Source organism: Cyanistes caeruleus, chromosome 1, assembly GCF_971803275.1.
Source record: "Cyanistes caeruleus chromosome 1, bCyaCae1.hap1.1, whole genome shotgun sequence".
Taxonomy (NCBI): domain Eukaryota; kingdom Metazoa; phylum Chordata; class Aves; order Passeriformes; family Paridae; genus Cyanistes; species Cyanistes caeruleus.
Genome location: NC_141701.1, coordinates 71,837,494 through 71,861,652, shown reverse-complemented (window position 1 = coordinate 71,861,652; position 24,159 = coordinate 71,837,494). Strand labels below are relative to the sequence as shown.

The window sequence follows — 24,159 nt, the reverse complement described above, 5'->3', positions numbered from 1 at the left end:
ACCACAAACACTGAATTAATTTTGTATTTCAGAAAGGAGCTCCTTACACAAGTGCAACCTGACTCTGAGGTTAGCTCAGTTGGCCAGAACATGATGCTAATAACCCCAAGGTGTTGATTTTGACCCCCACATTGGCAATTCACTTTGGAGGAGTTGGACTTGATGATACATCTAGGTCCCTTTCCAATGTCCTTTTCAATTCTGTGATTCTGTGAATTACAGAACTGACTCTTTAGGTTGTTTTTTTTTTTCTCCTAAAAGTAAGAAACAATCTTAGTGAAATCTTCCATGGTGTCACGAAGTCCCTCACAAGCAGCAGGATGAATGAAATGCATATCCTTATCCATTCACCTGTCTCATGAAAATTTGAATGCAAGAAGTTTTCTTCCATTATTCTGACACAGAGAAAACCACACACATAAATTCAGGCAGCAGTAAATAAGAGAGAGCAGCAGAATGTCTTTAGAGTGGATATTGCAATTAATTTTCTGTCAATATTTTAACATTGCTAAGGAGGTGCAGTAGAACTCAAATACCTAGAATTAGTACTGAGGAATTTTCAGTTTCCAGTCTGAGATACCTCTCCCATGCCTGGGCCCAGTTTGTTGTACTTCACCTACTGCTTCTACAAAGTTTCAACTACAGAAAACATTTAGTGCCCTAACCAGACACGCTGAGTTATGGAAACCGGTGGCTACATAATTTGAGGAATCTCTTTCTTCTCCATCTCTCAAGGGAAAACATACATAGTTCAACTGTATAATAATACTATATTCCAATGAAATGGCAGGATATTTCTCCCCACAGTACTGCAGAAGGTTTTCCCTACAATAATTTTTTTTAAAAGTATAAGTATACATCAAAAGTAGCAAAACCAAGTGATAGGTTCTTAAGAGTGCCTGTATCATTTCATGAAAAATGTAATTACTAAAAAATTTTGAAGTTTTCATCGTATTTTCTTCTACTATATTTTCTCTTTGAGTTTTAATTTTAAATTACTTATATATATTACCTAAAGTTATTAGTAATTGCCTTAATGGTCACCTTTAAATAAATTTATTTACATAACTGGTTTCATGCGCATATGTGCCCAGAAGGTGCATACAACAAAATGATGATTCATATATAATAGCGTAAATACAGTTTAAATACCCTCAGATCCCTTTAGTAATACAGATTCATCCTGGTCTTGTGCTGTGTTTTCACCTCTTTGTCAGCAGGTGGCATCACTTGACCACAAATGGATAAAACTAATAAACCAATAAAGACAAAGCGATGCTTTTATTGCTACACTCTTTCTCGTCTTTTTCTCCTCAGAAAGGGAGAAAGATAATCAGTAATTCACACTAAGACCACACCATAGCACATAAACCTTCTATACAAGAAAAGCTGAGGTGTAAGCTGCCAATACTGTAAGCCAGGCATTACCAACAAGAGTCTGTTAGAATAAGAGTCAGTTTAGGAAGCTGTTAATATTTGAGAAGCACAAAAATTTGCAGCAGTAGGGGCAATGGAGAGGACAACAGATGAAACAGCAGCCACAACGTAGTCTGACGTGGTCAGATGTTGCCCTAACAGAGCTATGATCTCTGCCTAGGTTAGGCAGAGCAGCCATGATTCCTATGAGACATTGTGAGCTTTCTACTGGTTTTACTCCAGGTAGTATAGGAACAATAAAGGGTGCAGAAAGTAGCCATACACACACATATATTCACATATATGTGAACTGGGAGAGAGGTTTTTTCCACTAGTGAATGGACAAGTAGATTGCATAGAGACACAAAAATCTGAAGCAACCACACCTCCCCACACACAGCATGTGGAAATAAGTGAACCAACACAGAGAGAAGAGTTGATGATGCTGGAGATGCACATGCAGACCTCCTGAGACAGGTTACTGCCTATGTATGCAACAGTGTGAATTAATCCTTGTGGCAATGAGAGAGAACACAATTAGACAATTCCTTGGCATTAAATACAGAAAGCCATTTAAATATTTGTGGCATTCATTAACATTTTCCAGATGCCTAGTATTATACCTGTTGCACTGTTGCTATTTATCTATTTAATTCAATTAACTGACTAATTTACTTAATTCCCTAAAAGTTAATTATGTCAACAATAGACCAATAATTCCTTTGATCGTGATTTGATCTAAACCGCAGAAATTGAAGAGTTTCACTCTGTGAACGTGTCTTCTCTTTGTTATCAATCATAAGATCTTTGTGCAGACTGCTAAGTGATGCCTGCTCAAAGAGAGAAAAATCAGTCATGCCTACCTGCAGATGAACAACCATAGACCAGGCACACACCTGCTCTCAGCCAAGCATGCTGTTCACACTGCTCTTGCTTTGGTGTTTTAGACACTCTTCAAAGACACTACACCACTTCCATTTATGTGATACAAGTTTAACTGGAATAAATAGGGAGGAAAAAGGTAATTCTTGAGGTATAGAGCTTTCTGAAGAATCCCTGTAACTTCAATAGTACTTCCACACCAGCAGCCCTTAACATGTTGTTGTGCTGATAAACACACATCAAAAAATGTTTAAGCTGGGAAAACAACCTGTGATTTGCTGGATGAAACCAGGGCTTAACAAGAAACGAAGGATGAAATTCCAAACTACGGCTCATCTGATTCAATACTTGGAAAATTCAGAAAGCTCATAGTCCACAGAAGATTAGCGGGGAGTCCAGCAGCTCCCTAAGCCAACAGTATAGGAGCAGCCAAAGCATCCAGGAACGCCGCTGAAGTGCTGCCCCAGCAGTGTCGCAGCTGCATGGCAGGGCCAGACCGCACACATCATGGACCTGCTCTGTCAAATATAAACTTTCACAGACCGGATGAAAAAAGGCAAGAAACTTCAGTACACACACTGTAAATTATGTCATCAACAGATGGATAAACTACTGAGATCCTCATTCAATCTGAACTGCACACATGGAGGAGTTTCACCCTTCTGAAACTTAGAAGAACGTCTTCTTTCTATCATTAACCAGAAGAGCTTCACGCGCTCTGTGTCTTTAAGCCCGGTTGTGGGACAGTGCCTTGAGCCATTAAGCCATTCTCAAGACAGTTTTTCAACAGCTTGCGGCTTGCTCAGAAGCATTCTGGGACCAAGAAAAATATAAAAGAAAAATACAAACCCTCGGTCCCGCGCACCTGCTCCGCCCAACCCCGGTGTCACCCCAGCGCGGGGAAAGGGAGTACCTGCTGTGGAGGACGAGGTGCACACGAACACGGGCACGGGCACGGGTACGAATCCCGAAGCAAAGCACCACCGCCAACCGTCGCTCCGCGACTGCCCGGGCAGCGCCGCGCCAGGCCGGGCCGGAAACAGCGGCTGCGGCAGCGCGAGGAGGAGGCAGGACCGGGGCGGAGCGGAACGGGGCGAGCCGGGAGGGGCGAGCGAAGGCATCGGAAGGTCCCAGCAGGCGCCGCGCTTCCCGAAATGGCTGCCGAGGTGAGGCCGCTGCGGCTGCCCCGGAATGGCCGGGTGTCTCCCGGGTTGGAGCAGCGCGGCCCTGGCCCGCGGAAGCAGCAGTAGGTGCTGGGGCGGAGGAGGATGGAGGGGCCCCGCCGGTGCCGCCCTGGCCGCGGGAGTGGCGGGCAAAGTGGCACCCCGCGGCTCCTGCACGAGGGAGCGTTCGTGTCCGTCCCCTGTTCGTCTGACAGAGTGTCCTTGCGGGAACACGGGGCAGCCTATCACATAGGGCTCGCAGCTCCCGGCATTTCTACTCTCTGCATTGCTTTGTGCTCGTGGTTGTGGGAAAGGGATCGTACCCATCTTTCCAGCCACCAAAAGGATTTGGGTTGGGTTTTTTCCCTGCATTTTAGTGACCCTGGTGCTCTTTTCCAGACTACGTATCTTTTTTTCTTCCCCTAGGTATCATTGCAGATCTCACTTGATTCAATGTAGCTTTGATTAGCCGAAAAAGTTTCCAACTGTATTCATCCAGCACACCAGAAAGCAAGTCTGCTTTGATGACCCTAAGCAAGAGGTTGAATTTCATCAGTGGGCAGCGAAAACCCCGAAACTGTAGGTCCGTGGCCATAAGGATGCTGTGTGTCAAAGATAAATCTTAGTATAGTTCTTTTTAGGAAAAAACACATACAACTGCAGATGGAGCCGCTTTGTGTTAATGAAACTATGCATTTTTGTGGCAATATCATGGACTGTACTAAATCAAATAATGTGTGTATGGATGAACAATTATTTTTCAAGAAGTTTAACAACCTTTGTATATCAAAAGACATTTATTACTTTCTTAGCTCTTTAGATGTCATGTCTGATACTATGGCCTCAGGAGCCCTGCAGAGGATTTCTGAAGTTGAGGTGGATGACAATGGTCTTAAAAACCCTGAACTGTTAGAGAATGAAGTTTTCAGAGCATTATGCTAATAGTTTGAATTTGAATCCTCAAAACTGTCAAACATGGGGCTGCTGAATGCATTGCAGGCTTTGATAAAGCTATGTAAAGATCCTCAGAGCACGCTGATGACAAGCCTGCTTTCAGAGAGCAGAGAGCAGCTTGGCAGGGGACAGCTGACTGCTGAAAATCTTTGTGCTCTTGGAGAGAGTTTGCTTGAGTTAGAAGGCCCAAGTTGTATGATGCTGGAACAAATTGTGAACTTAGAACGGTAAGACAAATTGTGCAAGAAAGAGACATTGAGAGGTGGAGTCCCAGAGAAATTAATGATGGTTTGTAAGATACTGCAGGTAACTGTGAGGAAAGGGAAACAATGCCCAAACTTGCTAAACAGACTGAACAATGTCACTTTACACAAAGTTTCTGAGCTAAGTCCAAGCTTTTCAAGTGTAATACTGAATTCACTGGTGATTCTTTGTCAGACTGGGGCAGTTCCCTTAGTCACTGCACTGTGTAAACATTCAGTGAAGTATGTTCCCTATTTCACAGATCATGAACTGGTAAATGTACTGGAAGCTTTCCTATACTTAGGGCAAAAATTGCAAATTTTTACAGAGGCACTGGAAAGACATGTCCCCAGGTCCATCCTCACCATGCATCCTCAGTCAGCAAGGTCATGCATTATTGCTGCTAAAAGATGATCCTTTCAAAGCCCATCTTTGATAGTAGCAGGTTTCATTTCCAATACTGACACTTGACCAGATAGCTGTGTATATTGTCTCATTTGGGACTCTTAACTACCTAACTCCAAGTGCTTCTTCCTTGTTTAGGAAGTTTGAAACTGTCCTGCATAGCCACCTGAAGCACTTTGAGCCTCACACCTTGTTGAACTTCTTACACTTGTGTGTCCTTATTCAACGTTATCCAATAAATTTTATGCCAAAAATATTTAGTCCCTATTTTCTGCAAAAGCTTCAAGGTATGGAGCAGAATTTCTCCATGTTTCTTTGTTAAGTAGTTTATCTCTTGTCAAGCACCTATTTTTTATCACTTTCATTTGTCAAACCAACAGTGATCTGATCAAAGTGACTGGACAGTAGTGATCAGGCCAAAGGCTGTTGCTTCCTTGTCACAGTTGCCATTGTTTTTCATGTTATGTCATTTAGTTGAATTTGAAAATTGCATTGTACAGTTTTAAAACACAGACCTGAATTCCCTTAAAAGAATTATTTCAGTTAATCCTTATGGTTTTCTAAAAAACAGTGAGCTGGTGTTCCCCATGTTTGTCCTTTCTTTTATTCAGGATGCTAGAATGTCCTCCATGTGATAGCCTGTTCTTGGCTCTAATTATTGCATATTTCAGTGCTTTTGGACACAAATCTGTTATGAACAACACATCATTTTGAGTTATTCTCTATTTGATACTATAGCATTTTTAGGATCATTGTAGAGAGATGTAAGCTATACCAGAAAGGTGACTGACTTAAAAAGATTTCAGCTAAGATTGCTCTACTAATAAAACTAAGCTAAAGTATTTTAAGTGATTAGAAATTTTGATCACTTAATTTTTCAACAACTTGAAATACCTAAAGGAGTTGATTTTTACAAAGCAGACAAAGCCCCAGAAATTATTAGGTATTATCCACAAATTGCAGATTAAAAAAAGAAAAAAACAGGAGTGAAACAATGACATATTGGGGTTATAACTTGGAGAAAAGTGGTTATAAGAAGGTGGTATTTATCTAAGACCTCAACTCAAATTTATTCTGCTGTGTAGACTGTCCTGCATCTTTTGGATCCCCATTTTTGGTGAAAGAAAATGACAGTTTTAACTAAGATCTTGCTAGTTTTGTATTGTTATGTTGATATTTTTGTGAAAAATTTTCTCATTTTTTACCTATGTTATTTCATACTTATCTTTCTGTTAATTTAAACAATTACTGAGAATTTTAATGATTAAGTAGCTTTTCTGCACGCTATACTGAATAGCTTTTCCTAACTTCTGCATATGGTTTGTGTAAAGATACTTTGTTGAAGGTACACCTGAAAACCTGTATGTTGTTGTTTCAGCTCAGCCATCTGGTTTGAACAGAATTGTTATGTCCCAGCTAACCCAGCTTTTTCTGACAGTCACCCTGGAGTGCCCATTTTATGACGTACAGTACATGTCAAACCAGATAAGGTCATTAGAGCCCTGTTTATACTTAGTTGAGTGTATTTCCCATAAAAAGCTTTGGAATTGGACAAACCAACTTTCCTTGCTGAAAATATGGAACATTTCTATCTGACTGAATGACTTGGTATATTTGTATGAATGGAAACAGCTGTGCATTTCATGCACATGATATAGCATTGAAGCTTCCTGAGGATGTTTGGATGGTTGTTTGGTGATTTTAAGTTTCTAGCAGATCAGACTGTAGGTCTCTCAATAGACTTGGCTTTGAAATGCACAGAATACATTTTGCTATGTTAATATGAGGTAATTACAAAAATGTCATGTCCCTCTTTCAATTTGGTTTTCTGTCTTTACCTAGGGTCTGAAACTCCTTTCAAAGTACCAGGTAAAGGCATGTCCCACACCTCACAGTTCTCTTGACGTTCACCTCTTTAAAAGGGTGAAGACAGGATTACTTTATTTACTGAAAAAAATAATATATTTTGCATCAGAGGTATCAACACCCTATTTCTATGTAGTTGGTAAGTATAATTTCTTTGGATTCGTAATTTAATCTGTATATGGTGCCAAAGCGTTCATTTCCTTTGTGGGCATTCTAAGTTCTGCAAATGCAGAAAAAGTAAACTGGGATACAAATTTCTATATAAGATCTGAAGTTTGGGAACTTTAAGTAAATAATTTATAAAGTCAGAGAAAGGAAAATGGAGAGAAAAGCACAGCATTAATTGGTATTTACGCAGCCACTCTGTATTGAAAACAGCTGCTAACAGCTGCTTGTATTCTGTATTTTTATTATCAGCTCTTTATCTGTTAAACAATTTGTATAATGTAAAGCAAAATCAGGCAATGCCACTTGTCTGATCTCCCTGTTTTAGTGGTGAGTAGAGAAAGGAAAGTGGTCAGCTGGCTGCCCTGCTCAGCTGGGCTCCTCTCCCCTCAGTGAGAGCTGTTGGCAACACAGTCAGTGGGGTTTGTGGGTTATAAGACAGGAGTGAGCAAAATAAACTGTTGTGTGCAGCAGGAAACACAGAAGGCAGTGAGGAGGAAAGGCACATGCCCAGGAGAGGTGGATGATAATAATGTTATAAATAAAATTAGAATTAGACAACTAGGTCTATTGAGTTAGCAGCAATTTAATAACAAAAAAAAAAGAAAACAATTTAGTGAATTGAACACAAGAATACAATTTAATAGAAGAATACAATTTAGTGAATTGAATAGTAATTTGGTATAAAAGGAATACAATTTAGTAAAAGAGTACAATTTAGTCAATACATTCAGAGATATATATGTATATGTGTGTGTGTGTATGTGTGTGAATACAGTTTGCCAGTAATTGAGTATGATTAAAGCATAAGCAAAACCGACGGGGTTACAGGGAGGGCTTCTCACCCCACCTCACGTATGAAACCAACTGGGGTACAGAGAAGGGCTTCTCACCCTACCTCATGTATGAAATAAAGCAATTCAAGCTAAACTTACATACTATATGCTTATACATATTCATTAATATTTCCCGTAAATTTCCTCCTACTTCCAGTTCTTAAAATTTATATCACTATTCTTCATGGCCTCACTTGTTGCTAGGGGGTCTTTGGTCTTCTTTCAGTAGTCTTTGGATGAAGATTTACACTCATCCTTGTTGTCCTCTGGATAAGCTATAAGATATGTGTGTACATACTAAGCGTTTTGTGATGTAAGTAAGCATTATGTTCTACTAATTAGTCTTACATTTTATCATGTCAGGCCTTATGCTTAAAGTTATTTCAACTTTGTCCATCTCAAGGTCGATTTTGTCTTGGGACGTTACTTATCTTAAAACTACATCCTGTATCCTATTTTGAACATCTGTAAAGGGGTCCATCTGCCTTGTAACACTGATTCCATTTATTGCTTTATAATAACTCTTCAAGTATTTACAATTTAGTTAGCACAAATCATCTCCATTTATTACAATAAGATGTTGAGGAAAGGGAGTCTTGGACACCATGGATGTCAGAGGGATTTAAAAAAAATTAAACTTTTTTTTTTCATTTCAGAGTTATTCTGTATGTCAGCTTTCATAAGGATGTTGAAGTTAACAGAGGCAGAGAGTGTGTCTCTCCCCAAAGCCCTCAAAATTTCAGAGACCCTAGCTACCCTATCTTCCAGAGACCTAGCAAAGTGCCATTTAACTGCATTACAGTTTTTAGTGGACTTGGATTACTACTTTGCTTGTGAGCATTAGTATTGTGAGCATATAGTATTCAGCATGGAAGGCTGAATGTTACTAATTGCAAGTCATTCATGTTAAGTCTATACAACTTTTTCCAGCCTGTGATTCCAAAGAAAAACCCAAAAAAGTGATAGTATTATATTTATTTAATATAACAACTGTGAGAGGATAAGAATTACAGTAGAAAGTTTATTATAAGAAATGACTTTTAATGTCACTTATTTTTTCATCTACACAAGATACTGAGATTAAATTAGATGAAGAAGGTTTTGTATTGCCTGTGGCCCAACTTTAAGAGGTGCACAGCCGGTAAGACAATAAAAGAAACCACTGGTAAAATGTTGATTTACATTAACAAAGAGCAGCTAGGGTGAAAACCTGGCAATCTTTGCCATTGACTTCAACGAAGTTCAGATCTCACACTGAAACCACTGGCAAAAGGACAAAATTAACAATCTGTTTTTTGCTCATTGTTTTGCCACCTGACTATACAGTGTCAGATGGTTGGTCTGGTCACTGGTTTACCCAGTGACCGAATCAAGTGATCCTTATTTAGATTATAGCAATGTATTTTGATATTCTGTAATTAATTTTCAAATTAAAACTAAATTCTAACTGAATGTATTTGCACAGATTTAACAGAGTTTAAGCCAGTTTGAGTTCACAAATTTACTTCTGCAAGGAATCATTCATAATAAGGCTATTTGCTACAGATGCTGGATTTTTTTTAATTGAGAAATGCATAGGTGTTTAAATTTATATTTAAATTTGTGAAGCCTTGGATACAAAGTTAAGCAACCTGGTGTGTGATATTTGCAAATGCACTGCTGTGAATAAAGCAAAAGTCTTTGAAGAGATTAGGCTTTCTCCAGTGTTACCTTCTGTTGTGGTTTAAGCTGAAACCAGGACATCTTCAGGTGAATAATGAGAAACTAATACAGGTTTTTTCGAAGAGCCCATGCTTAAATGCTTAAGAAGGAGCTTTAATGTTGTTTTTTTTAAGTAATAGCTTTAATAAAGTAAATAAAGTCACAATATTCTCAACATACTGAAACTTTAAGCAACTTTTTAACAATCGATATACAAATTTTGGTTTAAATTAATGGGATTTTTATCACTCAGAAGAAAAAATAGTTATAATCTATACTGCCAACCATACGTACGGGTTTAACTTCGAACAGATGTAGCTTAAACTCAGCTTAAACTCTAATGGATTTAACAGGTAAATTAGTAAGTTAAATAAATTTAGCTGCTGAAATGTTTTCTAGCTGAGGCGAGTTTTTTTACATTTTTCCTTCTAGAAGAATTCAAAACAGCTTACTAATCATACCATTAAAAGTATCAAACTCTCATTAAGTTGTATGGTAATTTTTGTTCAGAGCAAATAAAGTAGCTTTTCATATCAGTTTCAATAAGTTTCAGGGTTCCACCTCTCACCCTTAAATTGAGTGATTTAAATTATCATGAACTAGGTAACCCCCATCCTACATCTGATTCAATGAGGTGTAAGAGAGAGGTACTGTCTCATGCTTCTTAGGAACTGCACTACTTGTGATGATTCAAATAACTGATTGTTGTGGGTTTGTTGGTGGGTTTCTTTTTTTACTATTTATTTTTGTTTGTTTGTTTTTGTTTTGTTTTATATTACACTTATGCTTAATTTTAGAATTGCCCTGTGTGTTGATGGTCAAAATAGATTTTGTGCTCATAGTCAAAATCTGTTGGGAGAAGAAGCTGTTAAACAGAGACATCTTCAGGTACTTGGTTATGAAGTTGTGCAGGTGAAGTCCAGAGACAGTGATTTACTTTTCCTCTGGCTAAGAAAACAAGTAAAAAAATATTTTACAATACTTAAAACTGTAGTTTCAATTAATTCCAAAAACAGATGTAGCCTTATCCTTTCTATATTAGGTTCTCCCTGCCTAGTTTTTGCCTTTTTGAGGATGTACAGAAATACCTTTTTCTTCCTTGGATGAATTAGTGTATTCTGTGTTTTTTGCCACATAGTTGCTGTTTGGAAGAGTATTCCTCTTCAGTGATGAAGATTCAGACCTTGAATTAAGGGAAAATGTTATATAAGAGTTCATTAAAATTGGAATTTTTAATTAAATATTTTTTAAAAAAGCTTTGGCGTTTAAAAAGAGGAGTTTAAAAAATTGATTTGTATTGTAAGTAGTAGTTTCGCAACAGAGTATACCCTTTATTTTGCCTGTTGAATTAATAAATTTTTCTTTAAACATAATTTGAATAAAAACTGTTACTTTTAGTTTCTTGAGATTTAATTTTCCACTTATCATCATGTCCTAGTTTAGGGCAAATTTGGGAGAAAACCTCCAATGCCCCCCCCGCCCCACCCGGGAAGCAAACCCACGTGGCCCCTTTCTCCCACCCCCCAACCGATTCGGGAAGAGATTTCTCTGAGAGAAGTGGAAAAAAACCGTGTTTATTTAACAGGCACAGCCAAGGGCCACCGCATGAGTCATCTACTGCTTGATCTGAGCAAAGGCTTGTTGCTGCTCAGGGCCCCAGTGGAAATTATTCTTCTTCTGGGTGACCAGGTAAAGAGGGCTCGCAATCTGACTGTATTCAAGAATATGCATTCTCCAAAACTCTATGGCACCTAAGAAAGCTTGTTTTTCCTTCTTATTAGTTGGTGGAGACATTGCTGTGACCTTGTGTCATAGGGCGACTTTACCTTTAAGATAGCTTTGGGAGCTAAGGAAGTTGAAGCTGCTGGTGACTGATGGGAGTCTTTTCTCCTGACCAATTATCAGTCATTTCTAAGAATTGACAGCAGTTTTGGCCATTGAAAAGTGAGATCAACTTGTGAACACCACCTTAAGATGTAAAGCCGAAGCTCTCTTGTTCTCTTTGGGTTTCCGGCTTTTGAAAAGGTAACAAGGCTCTGTCTTGGCCCTTGGCCTCCCTCCCCCCACCAAGGCCGGACAAGGCTGCAGAGGGTGGAGGGGGGGGGAAGAGAAATGGAGCCGGCCAGCTTGGCTTACTTTGTAGTTCCTGCTGCTGGACTGAAACCTGACACTATGAACATCTGCAGCTTTTCCAAGATGTTAATTCTTTTACTACCTGGATGAAACATACAGATTACTCCTTTTTTCCCAGAGAGACAGAGAGAGAGAGAGAATCAACATGAAGAAGACAGTGAGGAAAAAGAGTTAAGTTTTTGAAAGGGAAGAGAGAATAAGCTTTATAAGCTGAAATATTTTTCTGTTAAAGCTATGGAGATGGACAATAATATTTTGAAGAAACTCCTTTAATTCATGACAGAGTATATTGGGGGGAATGGAGTGTTCAAAGTGTGGATTTTGAGTAAAAAGTAGAGTAATTGCGATACAGTGAAGTGCTGGAACAGAGTGAAGCGAAGATTTGAGGCCTTGAGGGCAATGAGAAAACTCTTTTCCAGCGAAGCTCACAGAAACAGATAAAGAAGACTTTTGCCTTTGAATAACTCATCCTTAAAAAATGATATCCCTAGACTCATGGCCCATACACACCTCAGAGTGATGTGAAATGGGAGGAGTGAACTGATGGCAGATTTCCGGGCAGCTGGCGTCAGAGAAATAGAAAACTATAACAGAAATAGTTTTCTTGTGAAAAACTCCATAGATTAGCAGAAGAAGACTTCTGTTTCTCGACAAAGACTGATGAAAAGACTCTAGCAGGAATTTGGACTGTTTTAAACACCCAAGTTCCAAAGTTTTTTTTGTCTCTCTGTTGTCACGTGTACAAGGGAATGGTTGGGTAGTGGGGGATAAAAGGGTTTTCTGGAAGTTTATTCTGGTGTTCTTATGCTTGTAGTTTTGTTAATAAATTTTCTTTATTTCCTTTTAAGTTTTAAGCCTGTTTTGCTCTTGTTCTAATCCATATCTCACAGCAAGAAGTAAGTAATTTTTTGTAGTTACTGCCTTAAAACCATGACACCTTGTTGATGACATTGGTAGGAATCTGACACCGTCCGTCTTGCCACTTTACCCCCAGGAACTGAATCTCACAAGCTGATTCCTTAACTTTGCTCTTCTTGATGGCAAAACCAGCTTCCAGGAGGATCTGGATGATTTTCTCTCCTTTCTCAAACACTTCTGTTGCTGTGTTCCCTCCCACAATGATGTTATCTATGTACTGTAGATGTTTCGGAGCCTCACCCTATTCCAGGGCAGCCTGGATCAGTCCATGGCAGATAGTGGGGCTGTGCTTCCACCCCTGGGGCAGTCAGTTCCAGGTGTATTGCACTCCCCTCCAGGTGAAGGCAAACTGAGGCCTGCATTCTGCTGCCAGGGGAATGGAGAAAAATGCATTGGCAATGTCAGTAGTGGTGTACCACTTTGCTGCCTTGGACTCCAGCTCATACTGGAGCTCCAGCATGTCTGGCACGGCAGCGCTCAGAGGTGGAGTCACTTCATTCAATGCACGATAGTCCACAGTCAATCTCCATTCTCTGTCAGACTTGCGCACAGGCCAGATGGGGCTGTGGAAGGGTGAGTGGGTTTTGCTGACCACCCCTTGGCTCTCCAGCTCTCGGATCATCTTATGGATGGGGATCACAGCATCTCGAGTTGTTCTATACTGTCGGCGGTGCACCGTTGAGGTGGCAATTGGTACTTGATGTTCTTTCGCCTTCAGAAGTCCTACTGCAGATGGATTGTCAGACAGTCCAGACAAGGTGTTCAGTTGCTGGACACCCTCTGTCTCCACAGCTGCTATTCCAAATGCCCACCTGAGTCCTTCTGGGTCTTTGAAATACCCACTTCAGAGGTAGTCTATGCCCAAAATGCATGGGGCCTCTGGGCCTGTCACAATAGGGTGTTTCTTCCACTCATTTCCAGTCAGGCTCACATCTGCTTCCACCAAGGTAAAATCCTGTGATCCCCCTTGTTGTCCTGAAAACTCAGCTTCTGAGCTTGCTGACATCGTTTTCTAAAGACTTTCCCAGCACAGTAACTGTAAACATAGATGTGTACATTCTTTCTGATACACATCTTTTGATGGACGTCTCTCATGGCCAGTGCAGTTGGGAAAGTGTTATCCTGACCATCCAATCCCTGGTCGTGGTCAGAAACCTATAAATCCTGGGAGAAGAAATAAACTCTCTCTTCCTTTCACCACACCTTGCACTGTGTTCATGTGATCTGTTCATCTCCAGCGGCAACACCCCCATCACGCCAGCAATAGAAAGAGATTCTGTCCCCACATGTCTTGATGGGATTAATGTGCACTGTGCACCAGTATCAACCAAAGCCTCATATTTTTGTGGTTCTGATGTGTAGATGCTAACTCTGAAACAGAGAGCCTTGTAAAAATTACAGGCCACATAGCTCTCTCAGTCCGGCCTGAGAAAGTAGCCTGGGAATTCATAAGGAGGATTCAAAACAATCCTCAAAGACAGAAAACAGCCTTGCAGGTGTTTCTCTGTCTCTTGTTTTCTTTGCAGGAGAAAGACAGAGGGTAGTGTGCCCCACTGACCAATGATGGTGGTATAGTAATTTGCTAACCAGTAAGAGTTTCCTTTCTGTACTTTCCACGTATCAGTCTATAAAACAGAGCTGAAATAATAAACTACGAGAAATTCTCCTAATTGACTCCCTAGAGAGTGTGCCGCTCTTCTTGCTGTTCCTGATAGAGTGACATCTGATGACCCCGACGTGATGTGCATCTGCTGAACCCTTGAGGGTGTGCAGCCAGTGGGCAATGAGCCAGCCACTTCCCCCCAGAGGGGTAAGTGAGCTTCTCCCGGGCTCTCCTAGAGAGAGCTGGTATTTAAACCAACGAGACAGTGGAGCCCTGCCAGTGAGCGGGCTTGGAACAGCTTATCTTGGTGAAGCAGAGCTTAAAAATCCCGGGTCTAAGCTGATAGTCTGCATCACTGCATTCGCGGAGCTGTCAAGATAAACAGTTCTCATAATTGAGAACTGCATTTCAGCTAATGAATAGCTTATCTACTCTACGTGGCAGGACGCCTTGCCGCGCACAAGACTCTGTATTCCTGAAGAAGCTATGCGCACTTTGTTCCAGTGGGTAAAAGCGCAAGGCTTTACTATGACTGTAGATAATGCATTTGACCTTGAGATTTGGCTATCAGTAGGAGACCACTTGTGGTCAAAGCTAGCTGCGGGAAATACCAGTGCGTGCAGCTTAGCAGCAACCTGGGGAGTGATTTTTAAGGCGCTGGAATGGTGCCAGTCTGAGAACAGTGAGGCCAGGATAGAAGACTTAGATGCCAGGAGTGCCTCCTTTGTACAAGATAAGAGACTGGGAGATGAGACTGTGGATGAGCAGTGTAGCGCTCCCTCGGCTCTGCCCGGACCCTTGGAGGACTTTAGCCGTGGGCAGGAGCAATCTGTGCACCAGAAATCTCCCTCTCCAGAAGAGTCTGAGTGCCCGCCACCCGTGGAGCTGAGCGCGCAGGCTTTGCCAACGGAAAAGCGGCAGGCGAGCAGAGACTGCCCGCCTCCGCCTGTGCCCTTGGCGGTGCCTTTATCGGTGCCGAGAGTACTGCCGCAAACAGCCGCAGAGGATCCTTTCTCCGGCCCCTCTGTGCTCTCCGAGCTTCTTTCTTCAGTGCCGCGGGCAGCGGCGCGGACGCCTCCGCTGCAGCCCGGCAGCGCGGCGGGAGAGGAAAAGTCAGCGTTCGGCCACCCCCACGCCTGGCGCGCGGGGCCCCGCCGAGGAACCCGAGCACACAGACGTGCCGTCGCCACCTGCAGAGCCGCCACAGCGGTGGCGGCAGCAGCGGCCGGAGGAAGACGAGAGAGGAGATGGAGAGGAGGGAGGAGCAAGCGGGTCCGTCTGGGGCGCCATGGCCCACCGCCACCGGGGAGCCCAGGCGGCCACCTGGGCCGCAGCTGCCGGCTGGCCGCAAGAACCCCGTGGAAGCCGAGCCCGAGCCTGGCTCTGGGGCCGGGGCCGGGCCCGTGGTGGGAGCGGTGGACCCCCCGCGCCCATCCAGAGAGCTTACCAACACAGCGGGGGGGGACAGTGCCCTTGCGGCCACCCACGGGGCCTGCCAGCACCACGGGGGGAAATCTGCCCCTGCGCCCATCTGAAGTGCTGGCGGAGAAGCGGCGGGGGAGAGCGTCAGCCCCCCCCCGCGCTCACCCGCACGACCCACGCATGCGCAAACCTCGCCAAGACACCCATCACAAGTACCCTCATCGGAAGCGTCCCCTTCGGCTTCCGCGCCGCCCCTGCGCGACCCCCTGGCAGCGACAGCGCCACCCACCGCGACAGAGGAGGGCGGAGGCTCTTCTCTCCGTACCCCGCTTGGCGCGGAAAAAAAAAAAGAAAAGCCACAAGCAAAGCTGCAGCCCGTGCTGGCTGCTGCGACCTTGTTGCCATGGCAACCATCGCTGGAAGCGGCAACCGCAAAGCAAGAGCTTCAGCGAACCGCAGCCAACAACAAAAGCAACTCTATTCCGAACATACAGACTTCAAACCGCTCAGCAAAACAATTACAAAACCCGACAAGCAACAACAGCAGCCTGAACTTAATGAAGCAGCCATCTCCACACCACAAATAACTTCCCTAGTTGCTTCACTGATTGCAGACAGTCGAAAAATCCAATGGAAAAAAAAAAAAAAAAAAAGGGATCAAAGCATTCTGACTTGCATTGTTGAGCTGTAAAAAATTTATAGATTTTGCAAAGTAGAATTAAGCAGAGTTTCACTAAGTCTAGATATGAGTGTTTTTAAGGTAAATTTATCACTTTGGTGTTCTTTAAAACTACTTTATTGACAAGTTAGACTGTCAGTTTAAACAGACTAACAATGTTTTATTTACTGTGTGTGTTAGTTCACTAAACTAGTTGTATTAAAGTCAACCATCAAGTCCTTACAAAGAAAACAATTCTTAAACACCAAAAACATAAGCAAACATTCTAAATCAGCATCCATTCAAAGTTCTGGTAAAAGAAACCTCTTGTGCTGTGTTTGTTCTCTTTCCTGCAAGAGCCCAGCAGGAGATTACAAACACTGTGCATTTTTATTTTTTTTTTCTAAAACCTAAAAGGGTGAGTTGTGGATGCTAACTCTGAAACAGAGAGCCTTGTAAAAATTACAGGCCACATAGCTCTCTCAGTCCGGCCTGAGAAAGTAGCCTGGGAATTCATAAGGAGGATTCAAAACAATCCTCAAAGACAGAAAACAGCCTTGCAGGTGTTTCTCTGTCTCTTGTTTCCTTTGCAGGAGAAAGTCAGGGGGTAGTCTGCCCCACTGACCAATGATGGTGGTATAGTAGTTTGCTAACCAATAAGAGTTTCCTTTCTGTACTTTCCACGTATCAGTCTATAAAACAGAGCTGAAATAATAAACTACGAGAAATTCTCCTAATCGACTGCCTAGAGAGTCTGTGCCACTCTTCTCGCCGATCCTAATAAAGCGACACTGATGTACCAGGCCAATGAATCCACACAGTCCAAAAAACACGATTTTCCCTAGCCTCTACCTGGCTAGAGGCAGGGTCCCTCTAAGCCTGGTTATCTTTCTTTCCTTGGGTATATGTCTTGGAAGTTTCTTCAAGGGCATCGGCCACATCATCATCATCATACCTGGCAGTTCGGCTACAGGCAACTGGAGCTGCTTCCCTTTTGGTAGAACTTCCGTTGTGACTCTTCCTTCAATTCATGTACCTGTTGTGCCAGAGTCGCAGTAGATTTCCCATCCCATCTCCTCATGTTTTCTCTGTAATCACACAGGAAGAACTACAGCTCAGCTCGTGGGGTATACCTTCTCTCCCGATCTGGGGAACATCTGTGTTGAGTACCAGGACCTCTGATCTGTACTGCTGAGATTTGGAGAAGGTCCTCTTTAATCTCATCTCTACGTTTCTTGTGATTCTCCTCTATCTTATCTTCTAATTTCTGCAGACATGTTTCCACAGCTGCGATTTTTGCATATGTGGGGCCAGGCATGGCATCTGCATGTGCTTGAAACTTCTTTGCCATATCCAGCACGGTCTCCTCCTTTTCATCCCGCTTCATCATTGCTAAGGCAGATGCATATTCTTGTGGCCCAAGTCATACCAATTTTCGCCATATCACAGATGTACATGGCACCAAGTCTGGATTCTTAGTTGGTATGTCATCTGAAAAGACAAGTTCTGCCAGTGCCATTTCTCTCAGGCGTTGGATCCCTTGTTCGATGGTTTTCCACTGTGTTTGCTGCATGTAGAGATCATCTACACACAGATATCTTTGAGCTACACTTTCCAGGACCCATTCCCAGAGACTGTGAGGGTTAGCCCCCCTCATCATCCCCTGGTCGATAACCAGAGCATGTGACAGGGATCCCAGATGCCTTGCTTCAGTGCCATCCAGAACTGTAGCTTCATCTGTGGCATCCCACAGATGGACTAACCAACTAATTATAAATTCATCAGGTTGTTGAGTGTAGTCCTTCCTTAGGCCACGAAGGTCTTTCAGGAAAAAGGACTCAGTATTAGCCTCTGATCTTGTGCCAGTTGCTTTGACTCTTGATTTTATGTCAGGAGGCATTGAGGGTCCTTCTCCTGCATCATCATCATCATCATCATCATCATCATCATCATCCACTGGTGATCGGTTTTGTCTGTGCACTTTCCAGCAACAGCCATTGGTTGAGGCTTGCTGTCTGGTTTAGCTTGTAACTGGGAGGTTGGCTGCAGCCTGGGTAACTGGGGTAACTGTTGATTTATCTCCCTGTCCTCTTTCTCCTGTTTGTTGCCCTACAGTATCTAGCAATGTACGATAAGCATATGCTAAGACCCAGTTTACTGCAATGATCTTTTTTTTCCTTGGAATCAACATGACACTTCTCTTTCAGGTATTTCCCCACCTCAGCTGGATTCAGAATTTGTTCATGTGGAAAGTCCCAAACTATAGGGTCAGAAAATTGCTTCAGAATTTGGCCCATATCCTCCCATTCTCCACACCACTCAGGATTTTCCACGCCTGGTTCAGGGGTCTCATCAGTCCATCTAGAAATCTCAGCCCTCATTCCAGAGAGGCTGAAGAAAGTATAGAGGAAACTTGCCAGATTAAATGCCAGAAAGATGGTCTCTTTAACATTCAGGGGGAACCGAACACTCTCCAATAGTGATGTAACCAATTCAGAGGAGAAGAAGGAAAGGAAAGGCTGAAAAGCCTCATCCCCTGCTCCTCCTCTAACAAACTGGGTGCATAACCATACCCATGAATCCTTTATACCTGGAACAGACTCCAGCACCTGAATAAATTTCTTAGAAATCATTACCACTAGGCCCAGCCCAATTGCTATTCTAATCCATGCCCCTCTACTGTAAAACCTATGTGTTAGGGACAATACCGGGGCTAGTTCTGGATAAGAAAATAAACCAAGGGACCATAAAGGTATTAAAACCTCAAAAAAGCCTAGCAACCAGAAACACATGAAGGCCTGCAAGCCAAAAGACATTTTTAATTCAAACAGCATGGCTGGATGGCTAGGGACTGCTTTATCTTATCACAATACAGAGTAATTGCCACTTCGGTACATCAGTACAGGGTTTTTCCACTCTCTCTTGCCATGGGCTGGGCACCAATAAATGTATTTGTCCTGGTTTAGGGCAAATTTGGGAGAAAACCTCCAATGCCCCCCCACCCAGGAAGCAAACCCACGTGGCCCCTTTCTCCCACCCCCGCAACCGATTCGGGAAGAGATTTCTCTGAGAGAAGTGGAAAAAACCTGTTTATTTAACAGGCACAGCACTACCCAGCACAAGAATCAACAATATCAAATTACAAAACCTCTCGCCGCTCTGAAGAGATGACAAAATTAAGAGGGTCTTTTTCCTGTGGGTGTTCACTCTGTTATCAGTCCCTTTGGCGCTGGAAAATGCCACTGCCCAGGCTGGGCTCCTGGTAGTCCACGGATGCAAGCTCCCGGTGCTCCCCTGAGTCCCCAGTCCAGAGCAGGTTCAATCGGTTTCAAAGAAATGGGAAAGAAAACAGTCCAGGAAGACCTCTCTGCTTCGGCTAGTTGGAAAGCCAAGGCAATCTGTCTCTTCTTGTCTGTCTGTGCTGCAGTCAAAACCCCATCCCGGGATGCGGGGGGGAGCAAGTACAGTCTCTGATAACAGACTCCGTGCTTCTTTTCCACTCACGTTTACTCTTAGATGAAATTTTAAGGATACAAAACCTATGTCTGAGCTAGGTGGATGAATGGGGATACAATTTACCATCATAATCAAACCAGGACACATCACTTATTACATAAGCCTAACTCCATAATATTTAGCTTAGTTTAAACTACATCACTCTTTTTTTGCTGTAAACTGTTCAGGTCAGATCAACAGTACATTTAGGATTAAATCTAATTTTAAGACAAAAAAAGTATTTGGTGTGTAATTTTGTATCTGCTTAATGAACATCAGTCTTACCTAGTTGATTATTAAAAGGCATTTCCAGCAATCCTTTTTGGTTTTTTTTTTTTGTTTTGTTTCCAGATTCCATTTTTTGAGATAGGAAGTCTACAAAATACCAGAAAAATGGCAGATTATCTACACAAAAAATTTTTCCTTGTATATATTGACTCAGCAGCTGACACTGGAGAATACTATTGGACCATAGGCTGATCTTCTATAATACAAAGGATAAATTCTGCACATGGAAGAAAAAATATTTTTTCTAATTAAATCCACGTGAGAAATTCGGGCTTCAGAAAGTTAAACCTTCCAATATTTGGAACATTTGACATGTAAAGAGTAATAAAGTTATGTATGGATTCTCCTTTTTTTATCTTATTTTCTATCTTTTTTTCTATTTCTTAAGATTTGTGTCAATATTTATTTACAAATTTACAGATAAAAGTGCCAGACAGTCAGTGCTGCTTTTCCCTTGTATTTTTAACTGGTTCTCATTCACAGCTGCAAACAGCCACATGTGACTATTGAAGGATACCAGCCAGTCTGAATGTACAGAATATGCCTAAAGAATATCAGGGCAAATCAGGGCAAATCAGGGCTTTTCCTGACAGTATAAGAAGAAATAGTGCAATTTACTTAGAGCTGCTCATGTAATTTCACAAGTGTTTCATAAAATTAAAATTTGAAGTAGTTGCACAGTATTGGCTTATTGGTTTTACTTACAAGATGTAGAATGCTGTTCGGTAAATAGCAAATGCCTTACAGAAAATGCGAGCATTTTTAATAAAAAGGATTTACTTTACTTGGTAAAGAAACAGCTGCCACATGATAATGGACTTGTACAAGTCCACTGTGGGGCCACACAGTGTTCCAGATACAGTCTATTTGTAGTTTTGCCTTTGGTGGCAGTTTTAGCCAAACTGTCTAAATTGGAATCATGTTTGCATTCCAGAGTTCCTCCAGGTTACAGAAACTCTATGCTATGAAGCTCAGAAGAACAATGTCCCATGGCAATACTTTTTTATGTATGAAAAGAAATTCTGTAACTTAGAACCAGAACCAGTACTGACTTCAGCCAGAACAAGTGTGCACTAACTTGGGTCAGTGCATTGCTTTGCAGATGATGAAGGGAAAACAGGAGAGCTTTAGTTCTGATCACATCATGTATACCTGATGTACTGCCATATTCTGTTTAGCTTATGCTTCCTCCCTGTTGGGGAGCTATTTATTAGTAGAGTAGCAAAGCAGAATTCCCAGCATCACCTAGTTTTATTTGCACTGTTGTTTTGATACAAAAAAGGTGAAACTTTCACATCACTGACTTTCTGTATATTTCACCAGTAGATACAGAATGTGCCCACTTTTTTTCTTCCAAGGCTATTGGTAATAATTTGTGAGTTGCAGTGTCTGTCAATTTCCCCAACAATCTCTGGAGATTACTGGATTCAAAATCCACATCCAGAATATGATTTACATTGTATTATGCTGTCCATTCTGTTCATGTTAATTTGTGGCATGTATAAAACCTTTCCTCACAGTAATATGTCAACACTGACGGGTGAGAGAACACCAAAAGGTAATGAGATGCTTTCAAATAGTGTAATAGTAAGCTCAGGACATCAGTAACCTAAGAATTTGTTATTCTAGCAAGAGAAATTGAAGGAGAGCAGTTGAAATGACTTTGCAAACAATTATATGGAACTTATCACTAATATAGAAGAAACTGTCAGGGTGTTCCTTTGACACTGAGCACTGAACAAAAGAAGTGAATCACCCAGAACTGAATGAGAAACAAGTAGTGGGAGGGAAAACCTGTGAAAGATCCTCAAAAGTGAGTAGGGATGAGAAAGGTGTGACATAAGCAAAGAAATGATAGGAAAACTCAAACTGGTGTTTGGATGTTTGACTTTCTCCGTGGTGGAAGTGATGCCTATTCCTCACATAGGCCAGAAGGTGGTGGTATTCTCAAACAAATTGGATTTCCAATAGCCAGATGGTTTGTAAATATAGTAAGGTCACTTAAAAAAAAACAATTTCTACTGACTGTCCCAGAGTAAAAATAACCTGCTAAGAATATGGCCGTATTCCACCTCGTTCTTTACTGGTATAACTTTGATGCTTGATGATTTTTGAAAAAGCATTGTGGTATTAGAAAACACTTCCTTCTCCCTTTGTTCTTACTGTGATTCCTATCATTTAATGCTGATGAATTTGTTTAGTGAATAGTTTATTTTTGAAAAGGAATGTAGCTGTTAATCTCCTTTTGTCCATAGCCCATTGAGTGTAGAACTCCAGGTCATGAATAATGATAGTAACAAACACCTCTCAGAATGGGCTGCTTTATCACATCATGCCATCTGCTTCTCACATCATGCCAAACAAGTGCTATTGATTGCCTAATTTACTACTTTTTCAGGTCCTAGATGAAGAAGTTTTTTGTTTCTCTTTTTTTTTTTTTTTTCCACTAGGTGTCTCACTGTATTTATAAATGACACTGGTTTCCTGTGTCTAAATACCTGAGAAAACCAATGTCAGTCACAGCTGTGGACTTCTACCTTTTTCCGGTATGATCACTCTGGCTGTTCCTTTCTGAACAATACTGCCTCACCTTTAAACAACAGGATCAATAGCTCTTGAGAACCAAACTGATGCATATTCTGTAGGAGAAACCCCTCCTGAAATTACCTCAGTTTTTTTGTACTGGATTCTGTGAAAGTATAAGGCATTGAATGTTTAATCAGATTTAAACATTTGTGCTAAACATGATTTTTAAGTGACTACTGCTCAAATCCTCCTGTTTTTTTTCACCCTTTCTACCAAATTATTTAGTGCTTGTTCTGCTACTATTACTGAGAGGAATGACAGGTTTTTTCTTTACAAACAAGCTGTGGGTGTGCTGATAAGATGAAACTATGACTGAGAGGTAACAGAAACAATGGGATGAATTCCATTGAAGGATGAAAGAGGCACTGAGGAAGCACCACGAATTCCACAAGAGTTAAGAATTAAGAAGGGATTATGCTTTGGGGGGTGGTGGGGGTGGGTATCCCAGGTATCAGGCATTCTGGGAAGCCTGTACCTCTCAAGTATCTCAGGCAATGAGGAAAGAGAGAAGGGACAAGCAGCTGGGAAATTAGCATAAAAAGGAGGCTGTGCCCTCCAAAAATTAGAGAGACCCCAGGGGAATGCCCCATGGCCTCTCCCTTTATTCGAATAAAGTAAAATAACTCCTCAGTCTCCTTTTTGGACATAAACTTCTGGTGTTTGTGGATTTATTTTTCTGACATTATTTAGTCTATTTCTCCATTTTTTCAGATTGGATATAGAACCGATGATGCTATTTCTTTTTACATCAGCCGGACACCATTCCTATAGAGGAATTCAGTGAAATAAATGTCTGAATTCAGCTAAACCCAGATTTTGTCTCTTCAAATGCTAAATGCTCAGGAGTTCTTTCTGAGTTACACTTGAAGTCTACTTAAAATGCTAAGCACAGAAGCCCATATATTTTTGAAAATTCTAAGCTGAATATCCACTTCAGCTGTTGTACACATAAAACAATGTCTCACAATTCTCTAGCAGCTCTGTAAGTATTGAATAATCTGTGATCACTGATACCTTCAGGGTCAAAATTTGCTTAAATGTTAGGTCTGTGGATAGTGAGAGGAATGATGAGCTTGTCTTTACAAACAAGCTGTGGGTCAGTTGATAAGATGTAGCTATCAGTGAGAGACAACAGAAACAATGAGATGGATTCCAGTAGAAGATCAAAGAGGCACTGAAAGAACACTATGAATTCCATAAAAGTTAAGAAAGGATTATGCACATGGCGGGGGTGGTGGGTGGGGGGAAGGTATCCCAGGTATCAGGCGTTCTGGGAAGCCTGTACCTCTCAACTACCTCAGCCTATGAGAAAAGAGAGAAAGGACAAGCAGCTGGGAATTAGGATAAAAAGGAGGCTGTGCCCTCCAAAAATTAGAGAGACCCCAGGGGAATGCCCCATGGCCTCTCCCTTTAGTTGAATAAAGT

The 24,159-nt window shown here is 41.7% G+C and overlaps 2 protein-coding genes and 1 pseudogene across 9 annotated transcripts in view; 1 reads left to right on the top strand and 2 right to left on the bottom strand.

The window, feature by feature from the left end:
• The window catches only part of MTRR (5-methyltetrahydrofolate-homocysteine methyltransferase reductase), a 103,803-nt gene extending 96,106 nt beyond the window's left edge, over positions 1-7,697 (bottom strand). For 7 of the 8 annotated variants that reach the window (XR_015290229.1, XM_086901331.1, XM_086901249.1 and 4 more), the window contains exon 1: positions 3,212-7,697. Coding sequence is in view for 6 of the 8 variants with exons in the window: in XM_086901331.1 (XP_086757457.1) it covers positions 3,212-3,833 (622 nt within the window). In the remaining 2 variants the exon portion in view is untranslated. Of the gene's footprint in view, positions 1-3,147 lie in introns of all 8 variants that reach the window. The other variant, XM_023922175.2, reaches the window with a different exon arrangement.
• On the top strand, positions 3,911-20,412 carry FASTKD3 (FAST kinase domains 3; the record flags this gene model as incomplete). Its single annotated transcript, XM_023922186.2, is given in 11 exon segments — positions 3,911-4,084; positions 4,086-4,652; positions 4,655-4,693; positions 4,695-5,034; positions 5,037-5,111; positions 5,114-5,350; positions 6,442-6,527; positions 6,906-7,068; positions 9,002-9,071; positions 10,429-10,543; positions 20,212-20,412. Coding segments are annotated over 11 exon segments (1,995 nt in total), but the record flags the coding sequence as incomplete, so codon positions are not given.
• On the bottom strand, positions 17,427-19,181 carry LOC147655592 (uncharacterized; annotated as a pseudogene).
• Positions 20,413-24,159: the final 3,747 nt, after the last annotated feature.